Source organism: Liolophura sinensis, chromosome 1, assembly GCF_032854445.1.
Source record: "Liolophura sinensis isolate JHLJ2023 chromosome 1, CUHK_Ljap_v2, whole genome shotgun sequence".
NCBI lineage: Eukaryota > Metazoa > Mollusca > Polyplacophora > Chitonida > Chitonidae > Liolophura > Liolophura sinensis.
The window spans coordinates 89,532,179-89,554,826 of NC_088295.1; the positions used below are offsets into that span (position 1 = coordinate 89,532,179).

At 42.7% G+C, this 22,648-nt stretch overlaps 1 protein-coding gene across 1 annotated transcript; it reads left to right on the forward strand.

The window, feature by feature from the left end:
* Positions 1–1,692: 1,692 nt before the first annotated feature.
* LOC135461593 (monocarboxylate transporter 12-like) lies at positions 1,693–18,122 on the forward strand. The gene is made up of 6 exons (XM_064738758.1): positions 1,693–2,069; positions 10,625–10,768; positions 11,480–12,310; positions 12,517–12,786; positions 14,817–14,942; positions 17,676–18,122. Exons 1-6 carry the CDS (start codon positions 1,703–1,705, stop codon positions 17,861–17,863), a joined length of 1,926 nt encoding a protein of 641 aa, XP_064594828.1. The 5' UTR covers positions 1,693–1,702; the 3' UTR covers positions 17,864–18,122.
* The last annotated feature ends 4,526 nt before the right edge of the window (positions 18,123–22,648 follow it).

Genomic DNA, 22,648 nt, shown 5'->3' on the forward strand with positions numbered 1-22,648 from the left:
CTTACCCTTACATAAAGAGCCTAGATAGCACACAGTGACATAAAAACCAAAGCCCATATAAATGTAACAGGCCAAACACATGTAGCAGATGAAATTCTGAACTAAACGCTTGACAGTTGCGTCCTGCTTTACGTCGTCGATACATCATTACGTTGACGTTAGTGCCCACCAGAATGACACAATGACTATTATGTATAATTATTTTAATACTTTAAAAATGTACCGTTACGTTATTCGCCATTCTCATCATGAGACGCGCATGAAAGCGTCATAAGAGGTCTATACCCTGCTAAGTGTCGCTGGCATCGATACGTTCAGTTTTAACGTCATGAGGCCTGGTACCAGAACTTCTGCCCATGTTGTATTGTAACTTTTCGTCTGAAATGTCGTCAGAGCGCTAAACAAGAAATGTCTGAAAAAGACAAGGTGTTTGAATTTTGTTAATACTTGTTACTTAAATATGTGTTTACATTTATCCGAAGAATGCAGATAAATTGGTTTCGCAGAACACTACAGAAAGTTTATTAAGGAAGATTAAGGATAGTGGCGAGGCGACACCTGCACAGGACCTTGTGTCTCGCACGGGGTCGATAGGTCAGCCTTGTACACAGTGGTGGCACTGATTCATAGCTGGCGTAGAGAGCATACCAGCTGCTGTCAGAGCGCTAAACAAGACTTACCAAGTCACATGATCATTAAGTGCGAACGCCGTTGGGGCATTTCCGGCCATTACTTTAAAAGGGAGCAGATGGACTCTATGTACTTCCACGGTTAACTGAAGATGCTAGTCGACCATTACTTTATTGCATGCACAATCGACCTGGTGGGAGTTTTCACACGTTCCTTATTGTTCCTGTTTCATATGGTATATCAATTATTCTCCTTATTGGAAATCCCGTTCCTTGTCTCCGTTTTTAAAAATGTATTTCGCACAGACGGAAATCTGTTTGTAACCTTATAACTGCATGTGTATCGTTTTATTTATTTATTTATTTATTTATTTATTTGATTGGTGATTGAAGTCCTTCCCGAGATTTTTCTGTTTGTGCAACACTAGTCAGGTTTATGGATGGAAAAACCGGGATAGCTCCGAGTGAACCCCAAACAAACCTCCGTGACAATGGGCGCAGCAGAACCACCAAAAGCTGGATTCGAGCCTGCAATCTTATTGCTCAGGGGCCGATCAACTGTAGCGAGAGCAAAGCTTTTGGAACTGAGCCAGTCATTTTGAAATAAGGAATATTTTTTCTTTATTTTCCTTACAGTAGCCATTGGGTACTACCGTAATCGTACTCTCATAGTGGATGTATGTCAATGTCTGTGTTTATAAGGCTTATGCTCCGTGGCTACATGCAGAATATAAGCAAAAAGGTCATTAGGGTATAGCCATGTCATTCACCTGGTAATGCAGGATGGAAAAATCTTATTAATAGGTATGTGAAAGGTTGATCATGACTCAAACCTTGTTGACCAAGCCCGGGTGAGGCGGGCGGAAAGCTATAACATAACCTGGGCTTTCACCAAAAACTTAGCTGAAAATAGGCCTCTGGACTACTAATACAAGTGAGTCGGTTCCACCAGTCTGAACCAGTTTGCGTGCTTATACGTCGAAACGCCCTTCTGGCTATTGCTTGCTCATTGTTATCGTGTACCTGTTCAGGTGTTGTATGTTACCAGGCGTCCTCTGCAGAAGTAGAAAGAGATGACTGCTACGGAGAGTCTGACTCCCTCGGCTTCGGGTACCGGACGGGCGTCGGTGCACATGAATGGTGAGGTTCGGACCGGCGACGGCGGCACATTGTTGGCACCTGCTGATGGGGAAGACGATGTCAGAGTCAGGGAGGAGATCCACAAGATACAGGAAGAGGGAATCGATGAGAGACATCCAGACATCGATGGCGGTTGGGCATGGGTGATCTGTTTTGCCAGTTTCTTCGCCAACTTTCTGTTGGATGGCGTGCTCTTCGCATTCGGCGTTATCATACTGGAGCTACTAGATTATTTTGAGGACAGTAAATCAAAGACGGCGTTGGTCGGATCGGTACTCCTTGGCTTCAGTATTGCCATGGGTAAGTCACACCAGCATATACATTACAAGAGACTGCATTATACATACAGCGGCAAAGATATGACAAGACATCGTGCAGCTGAACAACCACAATGTCCAAGGCCAATGCTGCAATAAATATGATATTTTAAATATGTACGGAATATCGTGTATTTTAATTGTTGCAAGAATGGAACTGGAATAGACACGTGTATGGCGTTGTTATTGAATGTCCTTTACAGAATGGTTTGAAGTGATATACTGTACATAAACCTACCCGCCTATTCGAATACCACTGTCGGAGCCAAGGTTATAAAAACGTATTGGTAACATATAAAGTCGTCAAACAGATTTGGAACGGGACATACCCGAATCGATCACGTGCTTTCCTTTGAACGGTTGGTGTGGGATCAAACCCGGCCATGGTCAGAGAATTTGTAGATTCTCTCATTGTGATCGGTGACAGTAAGCGGCCAATGATCCTCATGGGGCCGTTTGCGCAGTTTCACGGTCATGAAAGACTTCTTGTTGATATGTTGAACATATCTGCACGTCACATGTGGAGAACTTATGACGGTGACTTTGCTTCACCAATAAAACTGAGAGCCATCGTGTATAAACCTTATTTTTGGCTATAACTTTCTTCATTTCCCTTAAAACCATAATCTTCATTTTAGAGTTCCTTTTCATATATCCTTTGTGGTAACAGCTTCTTAATCGTTATGTAGCATAAGCTCCTGTGCTCGCACAGGCACAAGTACAAGTATACTTATAATACAAGCCTAGTATGTTACCAGACTAAACCTATGAGGTGTATAATTTCCTGCTTAGCGTGTACAAATGTAGATACCTTGACCTGTAGATCGTTGCTGTTTAATGGTGCTTTGCGAAATCTATTTGTGTTGTATTGTATTGCTGGGCTTCGTATGGTATCTACAGTGTTATAGATATAACTTTATAGAGCTGAAGGCCTAGTTTCCACAAGTATTAGGTGACGTATGTCACGTTCCTTAATCCTATTTACTGGCCCTGTAATATGAACTGTCAACAATTTGGACACTCTTGTGTCACCTGTCGTATATTGGCGTGCACTGAGAAGACGCAATGTGTACTGAGGTAACACGGTCTCTAATGTTAATGGCCCATCTATGTGAATAAAACTCGGCCAGTCTAACAAGTTATTAGCGCATCCTCTGTTGTACGTTTTTATCCTCTGCTGTATGTTCTCATCCTTTACTGTATGTTTTCGTCCTTTGCTGTATGATCTCATCCTTTGCTGTATGTTCTCATCCTTTGCTGTATGTTCTCATCCTTTGCTGTATGCTGACCAGCCGGTGTATGTTTTGACCAGTCACTGTATGTTCTGACCAGCCGGTGTATGTTCTGACCAGCCGGTGTATGTTCTGACCAGTCGGTGTATGTTCTTACCAAATGGTATATGTCCTAACCAGTCACTGTATGTTCTGACCAGCCGGTGTATGTTCTGGCCAGCCGGTGTATGTTCTGACCAGTCGGTGTATGTTCTTACCAAATGGTATATGTCCTGACCAGTTGCTGTATGTTCTGACCAGCCGGTGTATGTTCTGACAAGCCGGTGAGTGTTCTGACCAGCCGCTGTATGTCCTTACAAGTCGCTATATGTTCTGACCAACCAATGTATGTTCTGACTAGCCGCTGTATGTTCTGACCAGCCAATGTATGTTCTGACCAGCCAATGTATGTTCTGAACAGCCGATGTATGTTCCGACTAGCCGCTGTATGTTCTGACCAGCCAATGTATGTTCTGACCAGCCAATGTATGTTCCGACTAGCCGCTATATGTTCTGACCAGCCAATGTATGTTCTGACCAGCCGATGTATGTTCCGACTAGCCACTGTATGTTCTGACCAGCCAATGTATGTTCCGACTAGCCGCTGTATGTTCTGACCAGCCAATGTATGTTCCGACTAGCCGCTGTATGTTCTGACCAGCCAATGTATGTTCTGACCAGCCGCTGTATGTTCTGACCAGCCAATGTATGTTCTGACCAGCCAATGTATGTTCTGACCAGCCAATGTATATTCCGACTAGCCGCTGTATGTTCCGACTAGCCGCTGTATGTTCTGACCAGCCAATGTATGTTCTGACCAGCCAGTGTATGTTCCGACTAGCCGCTGTATGTTCTGACCAGCCAATGTATGTTCCGACTAGCCGCTGTATGTTCTGACCAGCCAGTGTATGTTCCGACTAGCCGCTGTATGTTCTGACCAGCCAATGTATGTTCTGACCAGCCAATGTATGTTCTGACCAGCCAATGTATGTTCCGACTAGCCGCTGTATGTTCTGACCAGCCAATGTATGTTCTGACCAGCCAATGTATGTTCTGACCAGCCAATGTATGTTCCGACTAGCCGCTGTATGTTCTGACCAGCCAATGTATGTTCCGACTAGCCACTGTATGTTCTGACCAGCCAATGTATGTTCCGACTAGCCGCTGTATGTTCTGACCAGCCAATGTATGTTCTGACCAGCCAGTGTATGTTCTGACTAGCCGCTGTATGTTCCGACTAGCCGCTGTATGTTCTGACCAGCCAATGTATGTTCTGACCAGCCGCTGTATGTTCTGACCAGCCGCTGTATGTTCTGACCAGCCAATGTATGTTCTGACCAGCCAATGTATGTTCTGACCAGCCAATGTATGTTCCGACTAGCCGGTGTATGTTCTGACCAGCCGCTGTATGTTCTGACCAGCCGCTGTATGTTCTGACCAGCCAATGTATGTTCTGACCAGCCAATGTATGTTCTGACCAGCCAATGTATGTTCCGACTAGCCGGTGTATGTTCTGACCAGCCGCTGTATGTTCTGACCAGCCGCTGTATGTTCTGACCAGCCAATGTATGTTCTGACCAGCCGATGTATGTTCTGACCAGCCAATGTATGTTCTGATTAACCGGTGTATGTTCTTATCCTTCGTGTTAGAACCCTTTGTTGTGAGTTGTAACGCTTGTTGTGTGTCCAAACATATCGTAGTGTGTACTAACCCTCTGATGTGTATTCTAACTTTCTGATCTTTGTGTCCTGATCTCCTGTGCGCTGTGATCTTCTTCTATGTGCTCTGATTTTCTTCTGTGTGTCCCGATCTTCTGTGTGTCCTGGTCTTCTTCCGTGTGACTTGATCTTCCTATGTGTGTCCTGATCTTCTTCTGTGTATCCTGAACTTCTTCTGTGTTCTCTAGGCTTCTTCTGTGTGCTCTGATCTTCTTCTATGTGCTCTGATCTTCTTCTGTGTGCCCTACGTCTTCTTTTGTGTGCTCTGATCTTTTCGTGTATGCCCTGATCTTCTGTGTGTCCTGATCTTCTTCTGCGTGTTCTTATATTCTTCTGTGTGTTCTGGTCGTCTTCTGTGTGATCTGATCTTCTTCTGTGTGATCTGAACTTCTTCTGTGTGATCTGATATTTTTCTTTGTGCTCTGATCTTCTTCTGTGTGCTCTAATCTTTTTCTGTGTGCTCTGATCTTTTTCTTTGTGCTATGATCTTTTTCTGTGTGCTCTGATCTTCTTCTGTGTGTCCAGATCTTCCTTGTACTTTAATCTTCTTCTATGTGCTCTGATCGTCTTCTGTATGTCCAGATCTTCTGTGTGTCCTGATCTTCTTCGGTGTGCTTTGATCTTCTTCTGTGTGTCCTGGTCTTCTCCGGTGTGTTCTGGTCTTATCCTATGTGTCCTCATCTGTCTACTCTGATCTTCTCCTGGATGCTTTGATCTTCTTTTGTGCAATCCCGAGTCGAGTCACACCTGAGACTAAAAGAGAAAGTTGTAACTTCCTCGCTTGGCGTTCAGCATGAAGGGGATAGTGCAACGACTGATTGACCCATATCACTATAATGGCTCGGGCGGGGCGGCTTACTTGCCTTCGGTAAGTGGTCTCAGTGAAGCAGCATTAGATAAAAGAGCGGTAGAAAGCCGTCCTGCTACAAGGAAGCACATAACATAAACCCTAAGGAACCCTTCGTCGTCATATGACTGAAAAATTGTTGAGTACGACGTTAACCCAGAGCACTCACTCACTCACTCTTTTGTGTGTCCTGATCTCCTTCCGTGTATCCTGATCTTCTTCTGTGTGTTCTGACCTTTTCGTGTGCCCTGATCTTCTTCTGTGTGTTCTGATCTTCTTCCGTGTGCACTGATCTTCTTCTGTGTGCCCTGATCGTCTGCCATGTTCTCTGATCTTTTCTTTTGTGCCCTGATCTTCTGTGTCTTGGTCTTTTTCTGTGTACCCTGATCTTCTTCTGTGTTGTCTGATCTTCTTCTGCGTGTTCAGATCATCTTCTTGATGCCCTAATCTTCTTCTCTGTGCTCTGATCTTTTTCTGCGTGCTCTGATTTTATTCTGTGTGCCATGTATCTTCTTCTGTGTGCTCTGATCTTTTCTTGAGTGCCCTGATCTTCTGGGTGTCTTGACATTCTTCTGTGTGTTCTTATATTATTCTGTCTGTTCTGGTCGTCTTCTGTGTGTCCTGATCTTCTTCTCTGTGTGCCTTGATCTTCTTCTGTGTGCCCTGATCTTCGTTTGTGTGCTCAGAACCGCCCCTGTGTTTTCCTTCCCGTCCCTGAGTGCAGAGATCCATTATTATGTAGTGTGCGTTCGTCTCCTTTCACATAGAACTATGTCCTGATCCTCCACTCTAGTAATGGTCATCTGATGTATGTTCGTGTCTTTTCCCATATGCCCGTGTTCTGATCCTCCTCTATGGTATTAGTCATCTGATTATGTTCGTGTTCCTTCCCATACTCCCGTGTTCTGATCCTGCACTCTGGTATTGGTCATCTGATGTATGTTCGTGTTCCTTTCCCATACCCGTGTTTCGATCCTCCACTCTGGTATTGGTCATCTGATGTATGTTCGTGTTCCTTTCCCATACGCCCGTGTTCTGATCCTCCTCTATGGTATTAGTCATCTGATTATGTTCGTGTTCCTTCCCATACTCCCGTGTTCTGATCCTGCACTCTGGTATTGGTCATCTGATGCATGTTTGTGTCCTTTCCAATACGCCCGTGTTCTGATCCTCCACTCTGGTATTGGTCATTTGATGTATGTTCGTGTTCCTTCCCATACGCGCATGTTCTGATCCTGCGCTCTGGTATTGGTCATCTGATGTATGTTCGTGTCCTTTCCCATACGCCGGTGTTCTGATGCTCCACTCTGGTAATGGTCTCCTGATGTATGTTCGTGTTCCTTCCCATACGCCCGTGTTCTGATCCTGCACTCTGGTAATGGTCATCTGATGTATGTTCATGTTCCTTCTCATACGCACGTGTTCTGATCCTCCACTCTGGTATTGGTCATCTAATGTATGTTCGTGTTCCTTCCCATACGCCCGTGTTCTGATCTTTTACTCTGGTATTGGTCATCTGATGTATGTTCGTGTCCTTTCCCATACGTCCGTGTTCTGATGCTCCACTCTAGTAATGGTCTTCTGATGTATGTTCGTGTTCCTTCCCATACGCCCCTGTTCTGATCCTGCACTCTGGTATTGGTCATCTGATGTATGTTCGTGTTCCTTCTCATACGCCCGTGTTCTGATCCTCCACTCTGGTATTGGTCATCTAATGTATGTTCGTGTTCCTTTCCCATACGCCCGTGTTCTGATCCTGCACTCTGGTATTGGTCATCTCATGTATGTTCGTGTTCCTTCCCATACGCCGGTGTTCTGATCCTTCACTCTGGTATTGGTCATCTGATGTATGTTCGTGTTCCTTCCCATACGCCGGTGTTCTGATGCTCCACTCTGGTAATGGTCTTCTGATGTATGTTCGTGTTCCTTCCTATACGCCCGTGTTCTGATCCTGCACTCTGGTATTGGTCATCTCATGTATGTTCGTGTTCCTTCCCATACGCCGGTGTTCTGATCCTTCACTCTGGTATTGGTCATCTGATGTATGTTCGTGTTCCTTCCCATACGCCGGTGTTCTGATGCTCCACTCTGGTAATGGTCTTCTGATGTATGTTCGTGTTCCTTCCTATACGCCCGTGTTCTGATCCTTCACTCTGGTATTGGTCATCTGATGTATGTTCGTGTTCCTTCTTATACGCCCGTGTTCTGATCCTGCACTCTGGTATTGGTCATCTGATGTATGTTCGTGTTCCTTCTTATACGCCCGTGTTCTGATCCTGCACTCTGGTATTGGTCATCTCATGTATGTTCGTGTTCCTTCCCATACGCCCCTGTTCTGATCCTGCACTCTGGTATTGGTCATCTCATGTATGTTCATGTTCCTTCTCATACGCCCGTGTTCTGATCCTCCACTCTGGTATTGGTCATCTAATGTATGTTCGTGTTCCTTCCTATACGCCCGTGTTCTGATCCTTCACTCTGGTATTGGTCATCTGATGTATGTTCGTGTTCCTTCCCATACTTCCGTGTTCTGATGCTCCACTCTGGTAATGGTCTTCTGATGTATGTTCGTGTTCCTTCCCATACGCCCGTGTTCTGATCCTTCACTCTGGTATTGGTCATCTGATGTATGTTCGTGTTCCTTCTTATACGCCCGTGTTCTGATCCTTCACTCTGGTATTGGTCATCTGATGTATGTTCGTGTTCCTTCCTATACGCACGTGTTCTGATCCTCCACTCTGGTATTGGTCATCTAATGTATGTTCGTGTTCCTTCCTATACGCCCGTGTTCTGATCCTTCACTCTGGTATTGGTCATCTGATGTATGTTTGTGTCCTTTCCCATACGTCCGTGTTCTGATGCTCCACTCTGGTAATGGTCTCCTGATGTATGTTCGTGTTCCTTCTCATACGCCCGTGTTCTGATCCTCCACTCTGGTATTGGTCATCTAATGTGTTTTCGTGTTCCTTTCCCATACGCCCGTGTTCTGATCCTTCACTCTGGTATTGGTCATCTGATGTATGTTCGTGTTCCTTCCCATACGCCGGTGTTCTGATCCTTCACTCTGGTATTGGTCATCTGATGTATATTTGTGTCCTTTCCCATACGCCCGTGTTCTGATCCTGCACTCTGGTATTGGTCATCTGATGTATGTTCGTGTTCCTTCCCCTACGCCCGTGTTCTGATCCTCCTCTATGGTATTGGTCATCTAATGTATGTTCGTGTTCCTTTCCCATACGCCCGTGTTCTGATCCTGCACTCTGGTATTGGTCATCTGATGTATGTTCGTGTTCCTTTCCCATACGCCTGTGTTCTGATCCTCCACTCTGGTATTGGTCATCTGATGTATGTTCGTGTTCCTTTCCCATACGCCCGTGTTCTGATCCTGCACTCTGGTATTGGTCATCTAATGTATGTTCATGTTCCTTTCCCATACGCCCGTGTTCTGATCCTGCACTCTGGTATTGGTCATCTGATGTATGTTCGTGTTCCTTTCCCATACGCCCGTGTTCTGATCCTCCACTCTGGTATTGGTCATTTGATGTATGTTCGTGTTCCTTTCCCATACGCCCGTGTTCTGATCCTGCACTCTGGTATTGGTCATCTGATGTATGTTCGTGTTCCTTTCCCATACGCCCGTGTTCTGATCCTGCACTCTGGTATTGGTCATCTGATGTATGTTCGTGTTCCTTTCCCATACGCCCGTGTTCTGATCCTCCACTCTGGTATTGGTCATCTGATGTATGTTCGTGTCCCTTCTTATACGCCCGTGTTCTGATCCTCCACTCTGGTAATGGTCATCTGATGTATGTTCGTGTTCCTTCCCATATGCCCGTGTTCTGATGCTCCACTCTGGTATTGGTCATCTGATGTATGTTCGTGTTCCTTCCTATACGCCCGTGTTCTGATCCTGCACTCTGGTAATGGTCATCTGATGTATGTTCGCGTTCCTTCCGATATGCCCGTGTTCTGATCTTTCACTCTGGTATTGGTCATCTGATGTATGTTCGTGTTCCTTCCCATACGCCCGTGTTCTGATCCTGCACTCTGGTATTGGTCATCTGATGTATGTTCGTGTTCCTTCCCATACGCCCGTGTTCTGATCCTGCGCTCTGGTAAAGGTCATCTGATGTATGTTCGTGTTCCTTCCCATATGTCCGTGTTCTGATCCTTCACTCTGGTATTGGTCATCTGATGTATGTTCGTGTTCCTTCCCATATGCCCGTGTTCTGATCTTTCACTCTGGTATTGGTCATCTGATGTATGTTCGTGTTCCTTCCTATACGCCCGTGTTCTGATCCTTCACTCTGGTAATGGTCATCTGATGTATGTTCGTGTTCCTTCCCATATGCCCGTGTTCTGATCCTTCACTCTGGTATTGGTCATCTGATGCATGTTCGTGTTCCTTCCCATACGCCCGTGTTCTGATCCTGCACTCTGGTATTGGTCATCTGATGTATGTTCATGTTCCTTCCTATACGCCCGTGTTCTGATCCTTCACTCTGGTATTGGTTATCTGATATATGTTCGTGTTCCTTCCCATAGAGCTATGTTCTGATCCCCTACTCTGGAATGTATGATGTACATCTGATGTATGTTTGTGTTCTTTCCTGCGCGTTTTGGTGTTCCACTCTGTTATTGGTCTTCTGATGTATTCCGTGTCCTTTGCTGTATATTTTACTCCTCCTCTGTGTCTTTCAGGACCAGTGGTCAGCCTACTACTGGAGTTTTTCAGCTGTCGACAGGTGATGATTTTGGGCAGCCTCATTTCCTCAGTTGGGTTTGTCCTTAGCGTGTTTGCCCCAAACATCGAAACCTTAATTTTCACATACGGAGCCCTTGGGGGTAAGTGGTCGTAGACGCATCTGATAGAATATTTACACAGCTTCAGGTATAAACTTCAACCTTAGGATGACACATCTGGCAGAGCGTTTAAATAAATTCCGGTATGTACGTCAACCGTAAAATGGTACGTGTGGCAGAATGTTTAATTAGCTTCGGGTTTGTGCATCCAACACAGGATGACACATTTTGCGGAATGTTTACATAACTTCAGATATAAACTTCAACTTTAGGATGGTACTTTTGGCACAGTGTTCAAATAGTCTTAAATGTACATTTCAACCGTAGAATGGTAAATCCTTAACAGTCGTTCTAACTTAACCAAACTTTCGATATTAAAATATAATTTGACCTGAGCGCTGTTGCCTAAAAGCGAAGTCATTCGATACAAAAGGCCTTATTTGTCAAAAAGACATGCCTTAGCAATACTCACTGCAGTAACACGTTTTTATACTGACACATATTACAAAGAGTAAATCCTCAAATCTCATCAGAAATCAGTATTAATAGACGATGTAAGTCAAGTAAACCCTGACACGAGTACAAATGGGCTGGAAAAAATCTAACCCAATTTCAAAACGTTTCTGAAGAAAGGGTAACAGTTATGACGAGGAGTATGTGTTCCGTTAATTCGGAAGACGCAGCTCTGATGATGCTAAAAGATATTGATGAAATCAGTTATTCGTTAATCGCCCAACTGTGATTTCACCGCAGGGTCTGGATTTGGACTGTCCTTCGTTACCGCCATTTTAGTGGTTGGCTTACACTTCAATGAAAAGAGAGCCCTGGCCACGGGTATTGCCATGAGCGGTTCTGGTGTAGGAACATTCGCTATCTCTTACCTAACGGAACGCCTACTGGAATGGTACGGGTGGCGAGGCACCGTTCTTATCATAGCAGGACTCGTACTGAACTGCTGTGTATGTGGCGCCCTCATGCGGCCGCTGGTTAAACGTCCTACCAAGGTCCCTTCCTGCTGTTCCTCATCACAGAAAGTAAGCTTTTGTCACAGAAAGTTCAGTTCTTCCCTCAACGATGATCTCGAACAATGTTCCCTCCAAGAAGAGGAATGGAAAAGTCCGCCAGTAGAAAAACCATTTCTGAAGTCGATTGACACACTGGTTTTAGCAGAGAAGAAAACTAGGCTATTTCACAGCAACGAGCATATGATCCCTTCTGTGGACCTCTCCCGTCGCCAATACAAAAGTGATCTTCATCTTCATAACTTCCAGTCTCTCACGCCTGCGCTGGACGCAAACACTCGCGTAATCAAACAGGCTCTAGGACAACCAATCCGTAGGAAGGATATATTTTATAGCGGAAGTCTGTATAATCTACCAGAATACAAAAAGGATCCAAACATGAGGTCCTTTTTGAAGAGCATGACAAGCTTACACAGAAGTGAATATGGTTATACGTCACGTGCTGATTTTTCTGTCACCGTTGAGGAAACTCACGAAAAATTGACTTTTATAGCTGCACACAAAGAATTACTGTGCGACAAACTTTTCCTCATGCTGCTCTTCGTCATGACAGCTTGGACAGGTACGTACGAAGCAATTCTCTGGCTGTTAGGCAAACTCATTCCTTCACAGTCGCCTTTCTGTTTCGGTAATGAATCATTATGATTTTAGTCCTGTTTGAAACAGATATCTGCCACATTCATATTTGTCCCCTTTCAATGTTAGTTTGCTTTGTGTAGTGCCTTGTCTATGCCTGGATGTAACAGTTTTGCTCTGATATTTCTCCAGGTCACGCCTCCATCCTCACCTACGTGCCCGACCTGGCCGTATCTAGGGGCGTGTCTAGCACGCAGGCAGCCCTCCTCGTGTCTGCTGTCGGCTGCACGAACACCATTGGTCGGTTGTTCGCCGGGTGGCTCACCAATAGGCCCGAAGTGGACAGTGTCGTCGTCTACACATGCGCAATCCTACTGGCCGGGGTTGTATCTGCCATCTTCCCGCTCTGCAACTCATTTCCAGTGTTCATCGTCTGCTGCTGTATTTTTGGCCTGTGCATGGGTAAGTTAGACAGTTTCCAAGCTTTGTAACATGACACTGTGTGTGGTATGTACAAAGATCTATTGAAATTTTAGATGTATGGCTATTTAAGTACAAGTTTACATAATAATTTCAACCTTACATTCCTAGTAGGAATCATGTGATAAAATTTCAGTCATATTCAGTTTAGCTGTGGTCAGAGAATAAATGGCCATTAAGGTTAGTACTGTGCTTCGGAAAACTTTCTACCCAGGCATGTGATAAGTTCTAGTCTGAAGAAACGAGTGTATGGGAAACCATGTATGCATGATTCACTTGGATCATGGAGTTATTGCTTTCAGAGCCGCTACATGTGCCAAGAATTGTCTTGATCGAGTTCTCTTTTCCTTCATGGCTAAATATAAACCGTGAAATTATGTGGTGGTGGTGAAGTCTTATAAACCTGAAACACGTTTTGAATAGCCCTATTCAGAAAAACACACAGGCCCACCGCCCACACGAGATGGAAAATATTTTTGTGCGTCATTTCCGTGTTATTAGAAAGTTTTTGCATGAATAACGAATTGGTATTTTTGCAGAACATGCTGCTATTATGATAATATGACATTTAAACACGGTTGCTGGGATGTGTTATATTTATAGTTTTGTACTTCATCTGAAGCTGCTGTCTCTTTTCATTATTGAAAAATTAATGAAGAGACAACAATGATTGATGTAAGCATCTGTTTGCATTTCTCTACACACGTTGGTCGTTGTTGTTTTATTTATCATGAAGTCAGATATATAGCTTGATCAAAAACTAACGATTTGAATGGCTGTCTCTTAATATGACAGAGTTTTAGAGTCTTTCCGCCTAATCAGTTCGTTTATCCTTGAACGTTTGACATCTTGGTGAGGAAATGAGAACGATTGAATATAAACTGTATACCTCTGACTCTCCTTTACAGAAGCGTTATAATGGGCAGTCATTTGGTTCGGTCGGCTGACAAGCCTCTGTAGCACGCAGGTCCTATATGTCATTATTCGCCATCCTGGTTGCTGATATGTGCCATGTGCTAGGATGAATGTGAAATATAGGCCACCATTTTACACTTGCAGATCAAAATCAGGGATTCCACATTGCGAAAGATTTTACATGCCGCTACTAAATTGCAAGTTACATAACTTTCACAAGTTCTGGCCTGTTTTCATGTGTCAAACAAAATCGATTGTGCGAGAATGGATATATATGTAATATTGTTGTGGGGTATCCTGGAGAACTGGTGTCAGATTTGTGCATTGTAATATCTCCATACATGGTGTTATCGTGCTGCTCAATCTTTACCAGGATAGCTGATACACGCTTCCTGTGTTACATGCAGCAGAGTGAATATCCCATTTTTATGGAAAACACCTTGCCTTACCGTGAATACACGATGTATTGCCTCTGATAACCTCACTCAACAGCGTGCTGTTGCAAGGATGTATGGAGGTCATCGGAGCAGTTTTAACCGACGTAAGATATGATATGAGATAAATGTATATATCTCACCACTGAAAGAAACCCAAGGACGCCCACTAAGCGCTTCTGCAAATACTAATACATGATTCTAAATATTGACTTTATTCCTTCTTTTACAAATGGTGTAGGAAACCAGCGGGTTGACCCCATATTGCCGGCTTCACGGTAACCCAGATGGCGTCTTTTAACTAGGTCCGAGAACTAATGTTAACCGACATTTATTCTAACCATGTCGTCATGTTATAATCGCTATGTGGTTTTCAGTATTTGACAGCTACAGCGTTTAAATACTTTAAGTAATTTATAAACAAATGTAAGTAAGACTAGTACGTTAACATCATGGGATTTGTTGAAATTATCTTAAAGAATTTATTGAGATTATTGTCGCGATGTTTGGATACAATGTGGTTTTCGACATTTTCTGTAACATTTTTTGAAATAATTCTCCTAACGTTGAGTAACGTTTTTGTTAGTTGTGACGTGCATCTTGTAATGTATTGTTGGTTGTAAGAAACTCCGCCTTTCACAGTCGTGCTTTGTCTTTCTGCAGCTTCCTGTGTATCCCTTCGGACCGTGGTTCTGGCAGACGTTTTGGGAGTGTCCAAGCTCACCAAGGCCTTCGGCATTGTCGCTTTCCTCCAGGGCGTGGCCTTCACCGTAGGGCCTCCCATCTCAGGTGAGCTTTTAGCGGACAACATTCATAAGCCCCTACAGTGCGTTAGTTAGGATATTAACAGTGCCATTGCAAGACAACTCATTCGAGATTTCAGCCAGTCCATTTTCTGACTTTCTGTCCTTGTCTAAGGTCCAAATTAAACTTAGCCTGTCCAAAGTAAACTTTACCCGTCAAAATTAAACTTGGCCTTGATGAGTCGGTCTCGGGCTAGGGCAATGGCCCCCGCACACGTTTTGTACTGTATTAAACGCGTCTTCATTAAACTTTGACAATATGTGTAGTTAGTCAGGCCATGAACTGTGCATACACGTTACATATCGCCAGTAGAATAGAGGAGTGACTGGTACACGTGTTCCCTGAAAGTTGAGGAAAGGATTTCCGTGTGAAGCTGTAGTACACAATACAGACACGACAAAAAAATAGAAAAATCAGTAGTCCTACAAGACATGGGTAGAAAACCTCCAGGAAGAAAGCAGGTTAAGCTAATTTGCACCATTTCCCATCTGATCAAATATGTGACCCCACTTCCCCAACTCACGCACCATCAGTGAATCCTTACAGGAAGTTGCGTCTCATACGTTGTCATTGGTTCACGTCTTCTGTAAGAATGTCCGTTTTGACGCCTAGACTCAGTAATATTCAAAATATGATGGGAGAAAGCCAAACGCACCGTGACATGAGAAGGTAGGTCATAGGAGCAGTCTTGTTGACCAATGTATCATCTGACCTGAGAAGTAGGTCAAAGGGTCAGTCTTGCTGACGAATATACTGTTTGTTCTCAGAAAGTAGGTAAAAGGATAAGGCTTGCTTACGAATATAGGCTACACGCTGACCTGAGAAAGTAGGTCAAATGATGAGTTTTGCTCACAATATACACTCCGAAATGAGTAAGTAGGTCAAATGTTCAGCAATGATGGCCTACAAGTGTATGTATGAGGTTTCATTGATTTATTAGTTTGATTGATGTTTCAAGCCATACTTATACCTATACGAGGGCGGCCAGCATTATGTTGAGAGGAAACCTGAAACAGCCCGTGGGAAAACCACGACTATCACCACGATGTTTCATTGAATATGGCTCAGTACATTTACATAGGTACTATTGCAAGTGAAATGTGAAATATATTTGTCTTGACTGCACTCAAATATCTTCTTGGTGATCCAGTTTCATTGGCTTTGGCCAAATCGTTTTGGGGTTTTAACTTCACAAGTCACATGACCTCTGAGATGAGTACAAGACCGGCTCATGCTTGTTTCCTATTTGTAGCGAGAAGGCATGCCAGCAATTTGCGAATGCTCATCGGTTTCCTGTGATCATAATATTTGTACTACGATCATCAAAATAAACACTGCAAACACGCGTACTGTCAAATGGGAATTAAAGAAAAGCAACCTAAGAGTACAAATGCTAGGGTTACCACGGCCAGTATCCCCCCCCCTCCCCCCCCCCCCTCCGACTCTATAATACTGCAGAAGACATCATTTTATGATCGTTTACAACGATTTAGTTACGTGTGGCCATTTCACGTAGTGTCGTGGACAGGTCTATATCATTTACGGACTATCACAGATGTAAATTCAGTTGATTTACAAGCCGTTTAACATTCAACGACGGTATCACAAATTGTGTCATACAGTAGAACACCGGCTCGGCCCAAACCGCATTCATCTCTCCAATTGACCTTAGGCCTACTTAGCGTTTCGTTCATTTTAGCGTCTAGTCAGCAGTTTCTAAATAACAAATATCCGAGTCAATCCAAAATTCATTAAGGATACCGAGTGGTTATGGAGCTGAGAAGATCTCATCGGACAACGCTTAAGATTAATTAAATCTTATGATATTTGTTGTTCCCTTTATCAGAAATAGAAAATTTAAATTTTGCACCTTCGTCTTTTTCGCGTTCAAGGGATGTTTTTTCTGTTTTCTTTGATAAAATACATACAGTAAAACTATAGAAACGCCGTGTTCAAGGCGAGGTGCTTTCGTGGACGTTCGCGCTAACTAGGTCAGCACCGCATTCATCTTAGAAGCCACCTCTACAATATTGAAGCATAAAACCCAGCGACAATCGAATGCCTAGATAAGCCTCAGTGGTGCTTAGATTTATTTCCATTTGTTTCAGAAGTGAGCATGATCTCCCCAGGCTGTACCCGGTTTCCTCCAACCAAAATTACAACAGTCCTGTTGTAATTTTGAAAACATTTAATAGAGGTCAAAATCACCAGAACATCCCTGGCGAATACCCCGTCTGTGCATCTGCAAACTATTTCCAGGAAAACTAGATCGCATGGGCCTTTATCGCGGAAGTCCACAACGTTTATCTGCCATGGGCTACTGTATACATTATTGTACGAAAAATACCTTCAACGTTAGAAAGCTAGAGTAAACGTGATGTCACCTTGCTCCGATAATGGAAACGTGCTAAAGCGGTGTCAAGACGAAGATTCACTAATATTTTACTGGGTTGAAAACAATTCAAAAAAAAATATTTAATGCATATTTAATGATACTTTGAAAGGTAGTCTTTCGGTGCACATAAACGTTATTCAGGTGCTGACTTCCACTTTTATGTATGCCTTTCACCACGCTGTGCGTGCAATATTGCCCAGGCATAATTATTCGTTCTTGTATTCGTCAACCCAGTTCTGCACAAGTTTTATGTTTCTTTTTCTGCCAAATGGATATGTTTCGGCTTGAGGCGTTAATTATTATGATAATTAATTTCTCCACAGGGGCTCTGTACGATTGGACACAGTCTTTCCTGCCTCCATTCCTGCTCGCCGGCTCCATGTACCTTGTTTCTGGTATAACATGCGCAGTGGTTCGTCCTGCACAAAAATATTTCACGAGGACATCGTGTTTGCCTGACTGCAGTGACAACGACACAGAGGCTTCTCGGGATTTCACCTTAAAGAAATAATTAAAAGCCCTTGGAAATATATTGCAAATGATAGCTGGTACTAGATATATCATGGCATAACAGTGATGCAAATGTTCACGTCATGACCTGGGCGTCAACTGGTGCACGAAAGTGTGTGTGCGCGTGCCTACAGTTTACACGTCGTCTACAATTGGGACATTTTCAGAAAAAATGCCTAACTGTTGGCTTGAGAAAGAAATCTAGAAAGCTTCATAATGAAAAGATATGCACATTCACATATGCAATTACCCATTTTAAGACCGAATTTCAACATATGCAACATATGCAAGCTCTATCTTTGTTTGAAAGTATATATATATATATATATATATATATATATATATATATATATATATATATATATATATATATATATATATATATATATATATATATATATATATATATATTTAATTTAATTTTTATTTGTTTACTGAGGATATCCCACAACCCATGGGTCATATATATATAGATGATGTAAATATTTGGGGACATTTATAAACGGAGTAGGGTCCACGAAAAAGTAGAGCGGGGTGGACAGGGCCTATATACATAAGGGTACGTAACACTGGGAGGCCCATACCCTGGAGAGGAAGAACAGAATACGAGGGTATAGGGGTGGATTTTGCCCACCCCAATGCAGAGCCAGACATCTACCTAACCAGCCTGGAACATTATTAAGAAATAACAGTTCACACCTTGCGGCTCGGCGAGATGATATATCAGTTGATGTTAAGTCGTAAGGTGTAGCGACAGATGAGAAATGACCGACCGCATTTGTAGATCTATTTCAAGTTATAAATTGTTAAAATGAGAAAATACAGCAGAGAAAGGGAAAATAGTGATATAGACTTTTGGATTATGGCCCATTGATATGTTGATGGACAGCTGAGAGTGAGAGCTAAGCTTGTTCTTGTTCAAATGACTAGCTGAGTGACGCGTTTACAATCCCGACTAGAATACTGCCAACCAGGTATTATCACAGAAGACGGGTTTTCATTACCTGCCTGTATTTTTGAGATAGGAAAACTGACAATATATAATGAAAATAGGGCTACACCTTTCCGCCAGCGAACAGCGCCTAGCAGTGCCAGTATCTGTGAAGGTTTTTATCTCAGAATTATAGTAGCAAATTAATACAGAGAAGTATGCCTAGTGATACATTTGTTGCGCTAACGTAAAGCACACAACAGGAGTCCCCTTTGGATAACGTGAAATTATCTGCCGATTTCTCAGTTAGCTAATGCTTACAGATTACCACGGCACGGTGATTGAAGAGTCGAGTAGGCTATGTTGGCATGCACTTTTATTGTAATCCGTCGTTTAAAAGTAGTCTCCCCTTGCATGCTAATAGTCCTGTGCACTCAGGTTGTTTTTTTTTTAAAAAGTGACTTTCTTACACACAACCAACCCTACCATTTGCAGGTCTAGAGACTCATCTTAGAGGAGAAATATCTCATTTCGATTTTTATATTAAAATTTATGAAAGGCCTAAATGACGTACGAGTTTATCTTTCATTCATTTATTTATATTTCAGTGTTGATAAAGTAAAAGAAAGCACCTGACTAATATTTGTGTCCACTGAAAGACTACCATTCAAAGCATCTCAGACCGGTATTACCTATTTTCTTAGACTTTCTCAGCCCAGTGATAGTTCAGTGAAACTTCATCTTGTCACAGCTTCAGTGCGTCTCAATTATAAACAGCAAGGTGACGTCAGACTACTCTAGCTCTCTAACGTAGAAGTTATTTCCCAGATATAATAGTCTAAGCAGTAGCCCATGACAGATTAAAGTTGTGGACCTCGGCCATGAAGGACTGAGAGATAAATAGCTTTCTCGGAAATTGGACATGCTGGAGGGATATTCCTTCCACTGCTTGAACTGTTCATATATCAGTTGGTTTACCATATCACGAGTTCACGAGTAGCCCGCAAACCCATGGTCGTGGGTATATTGGTTCAGATAGTAGCCTTCGGAGGAGATGTTCTGGTACCGGTAATTATTACCCCTATTAAATGTTTACAAAATTAGTTGGATTATTGTACAACTGGATATATGCTGAATTCTGACCCAAATGGAAATAAATATATACACCACTGAGGCTGATTCAGGCATTCGACTGTCGCTGGATTAAGTTTTTTAGTAGTGGCTTCTAAGACGAAAGCAGTGCTGGCCCAGTTATCGCGGACGTCAGGGAACGCACTTCGACTTAAACACGGCGATAATTTTACTGTATTTTACAAGAGAAAAGGGAAAAAACATCCTTGGTATGCGAGAAAGACAAAGGGCAAAATTTAAATTCTGCAGTGATAATAACTTCAGACAAAAAATATTATAAGATTTAACTCATTTTAAGCGTTGTCCGATGAGATGCAGCCTTCTCATTCCTATAAACCTTCGGCATCCGAAATGAATTTTTCACTAACTCTGATATTTGTTATTTAGCCACGGTATGTTGACTAAAACTAACATGAACGACAAAAATGTATAATTTGAGCAGCGTGTCCAGGTAGACCCAAGGTCGTCAGGGGAGATGAATGTGGTTTGCGCCTGAGACGGTATGCTGCTGTCTGACATAATTTGTGATACTGTCGACCTGCCTGACGGACCAAAGACGGCCTGTTAATTTTGGGTATAAGGTCTTTTAGGCCGTCCGTGTTTGAATATTACACGGCTTGTAAATCGACTGATTTTACGTCGGTGGTGTTCCCGTGAATGATACAGAACTGATCTACAACAGTGTGTGAAATGGATGTTCGACCATTAATAAATGACGTAACGCGTAAATATATCGTTGTAAACGATCTCGAAATGATGTCTTATGCAGTAGTTCCGTGTTATCATATGTCACTTCATGGAGTGAATGGGTAAAGGCTACGCCACAGCTTAGGCAACGCAATCTGATAGCAACGTGTTTGATTGGACAGAATTCTCAAGATGGCTGCCTCGATTCACACCTGCCATTTGTGCAGTATTGTCATTTTGTTCTACATGTTATTCGGGGAAATCTCATTAAAATAATAAAGTATGATAGTTAATCCTGCTTTCGATTGAAACATGTTTTAGCCAAGTGCTGTCTTGTTCTTTAAGTCTGAAAGTTGAACGAACAGACTTGCACGTCACATAGGCCTAAGTGATGTTAAAAAACGTAGGACTTCGAAGACAGTCCCGTTAAGGCCATAGAGGCCATAACTGCTTCCAGCCAATTATTAGCACACTCTTTGGTCACGCGAATTTAAGGCAGGTGAGATGGGATCTGAAGAAGATTTTAGCATAAAAAAATGAAAAATACAGCTTTTAGGTAAGATATTGTTTCTAAAAGTAATCGGGATGTATATAGCTTTCTAAAATAATAGTTTCAATGTCCTGTAGTACTCGCCAATCCGAAAAATCAGCATTTCGTCCGTTTAGTTCCATGTTATTTATCACCTTCTGCTCTTTGCCAGGCACCCAGGTGCTCGAAACTATGACTTAACATCTAGGCCCTACGAACAATAAGAGCAGCGGAATCAAAAGAAACGTCGTTCAAGGCTCCGACTGAGCCCACGCCTCGCATGTCAAGAGTCAAGCAGCTTACTCACTCGGCCACGTCCAGCTCCCATACACGTCACCTATGAACTTGCTGTTTCACAAGTGTACAAGTTATTATTTCCTTATGTGATAAATTTACACAGTGTACCTTGAGTAATAAAGCGAATCTGCATGTGGTTCTCCACATTATAAATTGCCATGTCCAATGGAACTAAGGGATGGCAGAAGCTAAGGTTTATATATTTAAAGGCTGGTAGGCCTACATTTATCGTCTGTTGCTTTCAAACTGTATTTCTTCCGTCAACTCACATTTACCTTCTTGTTTATTCTTATTTATTTATTTTATTGTTGTTTAATGTTATATTCTAGAATTTTTTTACTCTATCCCTTTCTTACATCATAAATCATGAAGAAACACTTAAGTTCTCACCAATAAACGTCTCACATAAGAGGGATCAGGTCAAAATGCTCTCTACTAAACGTCAGGGGGCTGTTTCTCAAAGGGGTCGCAATGTTACGCCGGCATAATCACAATGACGCATACTGACGGCATATGCCGCCTTGGTATTTACAACCGACATAACGTACCACCCTTCTGAGAAACAACCCCCAGGAGTCCAACCCGTGTGCAGTTGACGGTGTACAACAACACTGGTCAGCAAGCGAGCGCCAGGCATGTGTCCCTGTAAGCCTTGGTATTTTAAGAAGACATGACAAATATCAGTAGGCCTAACTGTGTAATCTTTGTCAGAAATACCATGTCCAGAACAGATCGCGCTGTTCATTTCTCTATACAACAAGTCATATTCACATGCAATCAGTGTACAAACTTTAACGTCCAGAAATAATTTTAAAATGTGTATTTTACAAAAGCAACATTTAACAACTTTTATGGGCCATATATAAATATAGAATACAATATGATCGCAGACATTCATCAAAGCCCATGTCGCTAGCTTGAACATACATTATATATAAGAGGGCGTTTAAATATAAGGCGTTCTGACTAATTCGCATGAGATCTGAAATAACGCTAGTCCGGGGAACAAGCAGAAGTTGATGAAATGGAAACACGCTGCACTTAAGAAATAGGACAACCACAGTGAAATTCAAATTTAAAAAAAACGGCACAATTTCATGAAACTTGCACTAATAACCATCCACGACCATCGTATAAGTGAGCACTTACACGACGGACAAAGGCCAATGATGAGCTCGTAATGGCGACTTGTGCCCAAGATGCACTCACTT